Source organism: Microcaecilia unicolor, chromosome 5, assembly GCF_901765095.1.
Source record: "Microcaecilia unicolor chromosome 5, aMicUni1.1, whole genome shotgun sequence".
Lineage (NCBI taxonomy): Eukaryota > Metazoa > Chordata > Amphibia > Gymnophiona > Siphonopidae > Microcaecilia > Microcaecilia unicolor.
In genome coordinates this window covers 105,493,712-105,503,749 of record NC_044035.1, presented here as the reverse complement: position 1 = coordinate 105,503,749, position 10,038 = coordinate 105,493,712, and the positions used below count along the sequence as shown (strand labels likewise).

The 10,038-nt window shown below is 41.7% G+C and overlaps 1 protein-coding gene across 1 annotated transcript in view; it reads left to right on the top strand.

The window, feature by feature from the left end:
- The first annotated feature begins 2,716 nt into the window (after positions 1–2,716).
- LOC115471270 (putative hexokinase HKDC1) overlaps positions 2,717–10,038 on the top strand; it is a 220,313-nt gene continuing 212,991 nt past the window's right edge. The window contains exon 1 of the mRNA XM_030204972.1: positions 2,717–2,783. Coding sequence (XP_030060832.1) covers positions 2,721–2,783 — 63 coding nt within the window. The 5' untranslated portion in view covers positions 2,717–2,720. The remainder of the gene's footprint in view (positions 2,784–10,038) is intronic.

Sequence of the window (10,038 nt, the reverse complement as noted above, 5' to 3'; positions counted from 1 at the left end):
GACCCAAATCGGGAGATGGGCGCCTTTCTCTCATGGGCGCCCAAATTGGTATAATCAAAAAACAAATTTTGGGCACCGCCCATATTTCGACCCAAATCGGGAGATGGGCGCCTTTCTCTCATGGGCGCCCAAATCAGTATAATCGAAAGCCGATTTTGGGCGCCTCCAACTGCAGTCTGTCACGGGAACGGACAAAGTTGATGGGGGCGTGTTGGGGCGTGTCAGAGGCGTGGGGAAGGCGGGACTTGGGAATGTTTATCGGCCAAGGAGAGATGGGCGCGCTCGGCTGATAATGGAAAAAAGAAGGGCGGCAGAAGCGAGAATTTGGGTCACTTTTTGGACCCTTTTTTTTCACGAACAAGTCCCCGAAAAGTGCCCCAACTGCCCAGATGACCACCAGAGGGAATCAGGGATGACCTCCCCTGACTCCCCCAGTGGTCACTAACCCCCTCCCACCCAAAAAAAAGAACTTTAAAAACTTTTTTTCCATCCTGTATGCCAGCCTCAAATGTCATACCCAGCTCCATCACAGCAGTATGCAGGTCCCTGGAGCAGTTGTTAGTGGGTGCAGTGGACGTCAGGCAGGTGGACCCAGGCCCATCCCCCCCTACCTGTTACACTTGTGCTGGTAAATGGGAGCCCTCCAAACCGCCCCCAAAACCCACTGTACCCACATCTAGGTGCCCCCCTTCAGCCATAAGTGCTATGGTAATGGTGTAGAGTTCTGGGGAGTGGGTTTGAGGGGGATTTGGGGGGGGCTCAGCACCCAAGGTAAGGGAGCTATGGACTTGGGAGGTATTTTAATTTTTTTTTAATTGTTACAAGTGCCCCCTAGGGTGCACAGTTGGTGTCCTGGCATGTGAGGGAGACCAGTGCACTATGAATCCTGGCCCCTCCCACGACCAAATGCCTTGGAGTTGTTCATTTTTGAGCTGAGTGCCTTCGGTTTCCATTATCGCTGAAAACCGATACCGCCCAGCTCAAATCCGCCCAAATGCGATGCATTTGCCCGGCACCAACCGTATTATCGAAAAAAAGATGGATGCCCATCTTTTTCGAAAATACGGTCTGGCCCGCCCCTTCGCAGACCCATCCTCGGAGATAGACGCCCATGGAGATGGGCGTTCACGTTCGATTATGCCCCTCTATGCCATACTTTGTATTGTTATTTGAATGTTTTTACTGCTGTAATTGTCTATTGCTCATGTTTGATTTATTCTTATTGTACACTGCCTTGAGTGAATTCCTTCAAACACGTGGTAAATAAATCCTAATCATAAATAAATAATAAATAAATCAAACATGTTCAATAGATCAAGTAGATGCACTATTTTATTTAAAAAAATTTTGAATAAAATATGAATTGCTATTGTGTTATAAATTAAATAAAATTTTCAATGCCATCATTAATCATATAATGATACTATTTATTTATTTATTTACCACCTTTTTGAAGGAATTCGCTTAGGGGCCCTTTTACAGAGTGGCAGTAAGCCCAACGAGGGCTTCATGCTCACTTTTTCGGGACTGCTACTGGCCTAAAGTGGCCACCGGTGGTAGTCCTACCCCAAGCGCGTGCTATTTCAAGGGGAAAAAGACACCCCCCCCCCCCCCGGAAATGGCTTGCGCGGCAGTAACCCAGCATTAATTGGGCATCACCACTAGGGTTACCATATGGCTCCAGAAAAAGGAGGACAGATTGAGCCAGCCGGGTTTTACTTCCATTGCTTTGCAATGGAAATAAAACCCGGCTGGCTCAATTACTTCCATTGAAAGCAATTGCTTTCCATTGAAAGCAATGGAAGTAAAACCCGGCTGGCTCAATCCGTCCTCCTTTTTCTGGAGCCATATGGTAACCCTAATCACCACGTGCTGTCCGGTTACCGCTGGGTTAGCATGGGAGCCCTTATCACCACCGCATGGCCATGTGTGCCTGGGGTCTTTATACCTGCTATGGTAAAAGGGCCCCTCAAGGCGGTGTACAGTAAGAAGAAATGAAGCAGTAGACAATTACAGCAGTAAAATACTCAAATTGTTATTAATTAAATAATTTTATCAACATTTTGAACAATTTGTTTTCAGAAATAGCCTCAATGGGTGAGGAGGGGGTGTGCTGCAATAAATTTATGGAGCCAAGGGGACGGCGGGACGGTTTGGGAATCAGTGCATTAAGATACAAAAATTAGGTGAGAAACACAGGTTAAAGTTAAAAGCTTGAAACATTAATGCCAAGCTCTTGCACAAAATCTATTGATTCCTCTAAGCTGACATCATTTCTAAGATAGTGTAAGTTAATTTTATGTGGTGAATCATGCTTTTTTTTTTCTAATGTGTGTTATACACCAAGTAAAGTTGTGATAAAGGACATTTCCTAGCAACTGCACTGTTAATCTGATAAAAGAAATGCTGGAAAGAATTCATTTTTCTCCCTTGGACCTTGGCAGTTGTCCAGGCCTTTACTTCTAGATAATAAAAAAATATGGGAGAGAGTGAGCAAGCCTGCTGGTGGTTTAATCATTGAACCAACATAGCACAAGACTGAATGGGGTTAGTCTTCAATGTCTCTTTTCTAAAGAAGACTTGCTTATGGCTATCGAAGGAGCACAGTTATAAACAGAATTCTCCAACTTATCCTGGGAGAGAGAAGCAATGCATTAGGACTGAACACATGTCCTGATAAGTGTATACCATTTTTGTGACTACGAGAAACTTGCAAGAAAATGTTTGCTGTGCATCCAGTGTCCTCGTGCTTCACAAAACTGAAAAAGGACCAAATCAAGACGGTAAGATCGCTATGGTAGTTTGAGGGAATTTTTAGCTGTAGCTTCACAGTATTATAGAAGATGTGAAATTATAATATACAGTAAATACAGTGGTGTAGTGAAGCATATTTAAATTAAAGAAAAGAAGTCTGACTGGCAGGAAACTGCAGGAAAATCTTTAGGAGTCAGTCTGTGATGCAGTCACAACAGAATGTGAACATTAGAAGACTACCACCAGCTTATTTCATAAAATGATTTTCCCACAGGCACAATTACTCAAGTATTGTACCTCTGGGGAAATCATTTAATTACTTCATTTTTGTTAGCTGCTTATAAACTAGGCCCTAGAATTCTACACTGGTAAACTCATGTATTCAAGGACATTCATCGTCAAAAGCTATCAAACATTTTTCTAATATGTCTTTTTTTTCTTTCATAAATAACGATCCAGACAAAAGTAAAGAAAATTCAATCCAAAGTGGAAATTATCCAACATTATATCGACCACAAATTATGATCCAAGATCTAGGAAAATAACTGTAAAATCAAAGAATAATCAATTTAAGTGAACAGAGAGAAGTGACGGTGAATCGCAGCCGAGTAGCGCCTTAATACAGTGCCTATTACAACATTATTCTTTAGAGGAAATAAATTCTTGTAATGTTTCTGGGTCAAAGAAAATATATGATATGGAATTAATAGTAATAAGACATTTACAAGGAAACCTCAGTTGAAAGGTTCCTCCTAAACGGAGAACTCTTTCTTTTAACAACAGGAAAACTTTTCTTCTTCTCTGGGTGTCCTTGGAAAAGTCTGGAAAAATCTGTATTTTTGAACCAAGAAAAGTGGAGTTCATATGGTGAAAATAAAGTCTCAGGATATTATTATGATCTGTATGCAGAGCAAATGTAACAAGCAATGTGGTTCTCTCAGTTATGACCTCCATGGAACTTTCTAGGAAGTCAGTTAGATTCGTAGCAGCTTGAGGGTTTTGAGGAATATCACCCCTTCTTGCACCAGAAATATATTGCACTCTAATAATAGGTGGGAATCCCTCAGAGGGGACCCCCAGTATCTCATGCATATATTTCCTCAACATTTCCAGTGCTGGGATGAGTGGAGATTTTGGAAAATTAAGAAAACGTAAGTTATTAATCCGAATTTGATTTTCAAGGAAATCTATTTTACGCTGCTGAAAATTAGAGCTTTTCATTAACATTTCTGTTGAGGATTTCACAACTTTAAAGTCATTGTCCAAAACATTCAGTTTAGTTGTATGCTCTGCAACTTTAAGAGAAATACCTATTTGAGTTTGCTTTACCTCTACCAATTCTCCCATTAGGATTTGAGCAATCTGTTGTACGTTGGAGTTTAGCACTACAGAGGGCACGCTCAGATTCACTGCAGGCGATACACTCGCCTGCAACGGTGTTCCTTCTGGCGTTGAGGAAGCAGCGGGGTCTCCACAAATGAGCGCAGGGGACCGACTTCCGGATTCCTCGCTCCGTTCCCCCGCTGAATCCTGCCTCTCTCCTGGCCTTGGGGGTACAGCCATTGGGGGAGGACTCAACGAGACTCCCTCGGTGCTCAGGTCAGTAAGATTGTCCGGACTGCCCGTAGCGAAACCGCCAGCTCCCATCGTTAGCAATCCCATTTCTGCCAGGGTCATCTGCCTCAACGGAGCAGGTTCCACCCTGCCTGCGGAGATAAGTGCACTGGGTTTACCCTTTCGCTTCCCCATAACGGTAAGTGAATCTCCACGTGCAAATTTCAGTGGAGATAGGAGAGAGCTAAACGCACATCCTCTCAGCTAGACGCCATCTTGGATCCTTTCTCCCCTAATATGTCTTTTGAACTGACTTTTTAGTTTTTTGGTTTCTCTGCTTAATGATGGTATAAAGACCCACTTTTACGGCAGACTAATTTACAATGAGGAAGATTAGCTGCCTAAGTAAAATTCATTACTTCTTTGTTTGAAACAGAATGGCACCCCATAATTTACTGCAGTCCCCAACCATATACATTGGAGGGGGATAGTGCTTCACTGGTTATAACAGCCTTCCAGACAATATGTTTAGTGGCACATGGGGAGGCTTCTTTCCCCTATGAATATGATCTTTCAAGTTTAAGGCACATAGAAGATAAGGACAAATGGATGACCCAGTCAAAAAACAGTATTGAAACTTAAGGCAACTGACTGGTTTGTCTGGAAGGATTAAGCCTTTTCACTTCAAGAATATGTACAATATTTGCTTTTCCGTAGTATTAAAATTGCATTTTAAGATTTATTTTAAATATTTTTATTTGCTTTTTCTCAGTGGTCAGCATAAAAAAACATCCAAGTAATTAACAATTAAGAAAATTGTTCTACAGGAAATGTATTTGTTAGAAAAGAGTAATTTTGTAAAATAAGCACTAAGGGTTCCTTTTACTAAGCTGTGGTACAAGGTCCTGTGCTAGTGTCGGAGCATGTTTTTGTCACACGCTGAGGTCCCCTTTTACTGTAGTGGCTAAAAGGCTGTCTTTTTTCTGAAAAAGAAATGGCTGTACTGTAGATGAACCACTTACCGTGTGGCCAATTTGGGGGGGGGGGAGCGCTTACCACCAACCTCTGAGGTGACGGTAAGGACTCCCATGCTTTACCGACGGGTAAGCACGGTGCTACAAAAATAGAAAATATTTTTGTAGTGCTGGAGGTGCATACTGGGGGTGGGAACTATCACCATAATCCTGTGATAGCCCAGCAGTAGTTCTGGATTGGCGCTACAATACCAAAAAAAAGTCAATCCCTTGTAACTAAAAAAAACAATATTTATTGAGAAGCACAACCACAGCTAATATGTGATAAATATTTGATGTACTTCATTTTAAGTGGAGAGCCTAAGAGAGTTCAGTATAGGCTGTAACCATAGCCGAGCAGTTGAAATCAGTGAGACTTGCACACTACAAGGCTCTATACAACATGGAATATGTTCTATATGGCTCTAGAATTATATGTGAAAAAAATCAGTACAATAAAGTGACGTGAAATAAATCAAATATACAAATGTGCATGTGTTGTTTCAATAAATACACAAAAATATATACAATGTAACCGTATGGGGTTAAATTTTTTTTTATCATACCTGGGCTCCCTAGTTGCTGTTTTGGCCAGTACTGGCCATGCTGAATATTGCTGGGGGGGAGCTGGGCACTTTGGTGACCAGAGCTGCCTGTTGTGAGCTCCGGGAGCGTTCCAGCGGATTTGGGGGCGTTCAAACGCTTCCCAGATGGTCCAAGCATCTTCGGGCCCGTTTTGGGTCAGTTTGTGGCGAGCAATGGTGATCAGGGGGCTCCAGAGAGTTCCGGAGCTCAGAGCGCTCCCAAAACGTGTCCAGCCGCAAAAGTGCGCTGGATGCAAATGCAGGGAACCAGCCAGGGACTCGGCAGGAAAATGGCCGGCTTTCGGCCTAGCCTGCCGGGAGGGGGACGGACTGAACATGTGGAAGAGTTTGCACATGCTCAGTCAGTCTCTGGAGCTCCGGTTAGGCCCCACACAAGCCAGGAGCTCGATTTTAGAACTGCCCAGCCGGAGTTCCAGAGATTTGACTTGTTCTTCGGGTCTTTTTCTTTTGGACCCGATTTTGATGGATGACATTTGGGACCGGATCCAGCAGTGGTTGCCAGGTCAGAGACTATGTAGGATAAGGTAAGGGGTCTGGTGGCACAAAATATTGTTTGGGTTTATTTAAAATTTTGGATTTTGGTACGTAGTGTTCTGGAATTTAAGGGGTTAAGTTAATTTAAATTTTATATGTTGATATGGGATCTTGAGATCCTCTTTAGGAAAACTGGGGGGTGATTTTTAAAAAAACTATATTTAAAGTAGTGAAAGCCAGAAGGTTACGTTTTGGGGAAATTTGAGGGTCTGGGATGGTCCATTTTTAATATATTCGATAGAATGTGTTTTTGAAAATGTGCTTTAATTTTCTATAAAGATTTTGGGAAAGTTTGGGATTTTAAATTGATTTAATTTGAGAAAGGTTAAATTATGCTGTTTAAATATAGGAATTTTAAAATCTAAAAACATGGTCTTGGGAGGAAGGATGTGCTTGGAGCGCATGGAAAATTTGGTCTTGTTTAGTTAAGTTTTATTAGTAAAAATTTGGAAGAATGTAATTTTTCCATTATTTTATATGGGGTGTTAAACAAAATGGAGATTAGAATCGTGATCAAAAGTTCCATGGTTGACAGGTGAGAGGAACATAAGTTTTTAAAACCTTTTGATTGGTTGCTGAAGACCAGGTGACCAAGCTGAGTGGGGGTTTTCATGGTTTCACTTACTGTGACAGTTGCTCAGAGGAAAGAGGAACCCTGACTGCTGAAGAGAGTGGAAGTGTTAGAGGTGGTGTGTGATTGAAAGTTAAAAGAAAGGCCTGGTGTACATGTAATGTGAATTAGTTTGAGATATTGGATATGTGAATAATTGGAGTTGTGGAAGTAGTATAGTGTATGTGTGGGAGAGAGAGAAAAGAAAATTTATACATATATGAAAGTGTGACTGTACTAAAGATGTAGGTGGACATGTCATGATTTCTGAACTTATGAATTAATTTAGTGTGAGCATCACTGTATGCAGTAAGAGAAAGAGGAGAGTGAGTAAGGTCTGTAATGAGAGCTTATGGTTGTCAAAAAGAAGTGAAATAAAAAGGGATCCTCATTAGTATCAGGGAAAGTGACTCAGTTTAGGGTATTAAAAGACAAGGTAAAAATTTAAATTTATTTTAAATTCTAGTTAGAGAGCCAACAGTATAAGACTAATTTCCTTGAAGGTATCCTGGACCTAGGAGAATCAGGGTTTTTCCTCCATTTATTTTAATTAAGGTCAGGTGAGGTTGAAGATCTGAATCAGCAAAAGACATCTGTGCTGCACAACATGCTGCAGACTAAGGGCCCCAACTTTCCAAGAAAGACCAAAGTGCCAGCCAAGAGAGTTTTCAGCTAAGTGCAATACCACAACACACAAATCATAAACCTAGAATTCTTCACAGATATAGAGAAACTCAAGAACAATACTTACTGGTAGACTGAGTCCTAAACGGAGAAGTACGGATACCTGAAGGAAAAAATGCACATAAAGAATCAATTCTTATGTGGAAAGTGGGGAGAATAAAAAGAGAGTTAAATACAAAAGGTTTGGGGGAATTTTAAAAGTTATACTTATCTACTATGTTACTATGTTATATGATATAGGATTACACAGTGCATTCCATTTATGATCAGTACCCATGTTTTATCATTCCCAACATAAATATTTCCCTTATCCCTTATTTGTCCTCTTGTAATTAGATTGTAAGCTCTGTCGAGCAGGGACTGTCTCTTACATGTCCAGTGTACAGTGCTGCGTATGTCTAGTAGCGCCATAGAAATGATAAATAGTAGTAGTAATAGTCTGTGGGATTCCGGAATCTTGGCATTCCGGAATCTTGCTTTTCTTTGTCCTTTTCCCTTATTTGTCCTGTTTATCTGTCCTAATTAGATTATAGGCTCTGTTGAGCAGGGACTTTTATGTCCAGTGTACAGCGCTGCGTACGTCTAGTAGCGCTATAGCAATGATGAGTAGTAGTAGTAGTAATAGTAGTAGTAAGTGCATGTCAGATAAGCGCATGCTCTGTTTAACTGTATGCCGTACTTAGGTCCCGTTTTTGGCACCATCAATTTCTATAGGGACAAAGTTCGGTTTAGCACAACCCTGATAAGTGCAAGATTCGCTTATATGCATGGTTTAAGACCGCTCCCCTGCAGGAAAGACTTCGCATAATTGTGCGCGCGGAATATGGAAGCCAATTGGTGCGTGACAACCAATGAGATTTCAAATTTACTGCCCCTTTAACTGCCACAGGCAGAATAAGCAAAAGAATGTTGTTAGAGTCTACACTGGGGTCGTCATTGTTGTCGCGGCGGAACTGTAAGACTTTAACACTGGCTGAACAAATAGAAGTTCTTAAAAAATTAGAAAACAAACAAAGTCAAGCATCTGTTACTAAAGAATATGGTGTCAATCCCAGTGAAATTTCACGTGTCTTGAAGCAGAAAGACCAGCTTCTGGAAGACTGGCAAAACAATACTAATCTACAATGGAAATGAAAACGGGCAGGAAAAGCTAAGGAGGTAGAAGATGCTCTTCGGTGGTTCTCTCGAGTCAGGAGCAGACAGTTTCCTGTCAGTGGTCCACTGCTTATGGAGAAAGCTAACCAGCTAGCTGAAAGTCTTGGACTCACTGAATTCAAAGCCACTGTTGGATGGCTGGAAAGAAGGAAGGAGAGGAACAACATAAAATTCAAGAAACAGCATGGTGAGAAACAAGACGCTGATGACTTTGGTGCTGAAAATTGGGTTGTTTCAGTTCTTCCTACCATCTTGAACGAGTTTGCACCTTGTGACATTTTCAATACTGACGAAAATGGTCTCTACTGGCGAGCGATTCCTGATGGAACACTTGCATTCAAACATGCTGAAACTACTGGAGGTAAAACGTCGAAGGACCGACTGATGATCCTCCTTTGCTTCAATATGGATGGGAGTGAGAAGTTGGAACCCCTCGTCATTGGAAAGAGCAACAGCCCCGTTGCTTCAAGAAAGTTAAGCGACCTTCTGTGTCATTCGAGGCTAACGCAAATTCATGGATGACTGGGGAAATTTGGAAACAGTGGCTAAAGAAGTTAGACATTAGAATGTAGGCACAAAAGCATCAGATTTTGTTGCTTTGTGATAATTGTGCTGCACACAGGGATGATGTCAGGTTGTCTAACGTCAAGGTGGTCTTCCTGCCACCAAACACTACCTCTCTGATCCAAACTATGGATCAGGGCATAATAGCCAATTCAAACAACATTAATGGGCTCTTGTGCTATGTCGTCTGATGAGCGTTATGGATGACCAGACTGGCAAGGATAAACGTGCTGTTGAACTGGCTTGTAATCTATCACTGTTGGATTCCCTACATATGCAGAAAGAAGCCTGGAATCATGTTACACAGGCAACCATTGTGAACTGCTACAAGCAGGCAAGCTTTGTTAAGGATGTGGAGAGAGATGAAACAGATGCAGCTGTTGCAAACGTGTCAGATGAACAGGTTATTGACATCCCAGCCGGTGTTACTGAAGAGGAGTTCCATCGCTACTTAGCTGTTGATTACGATCTACAAACAGCTGAAGGCAACAATGGCTGATGATGGAACAGATGATGAAATGAGCAGCGAGGCACATGCTGATGAAATTCAACAACCTCTTCCTGT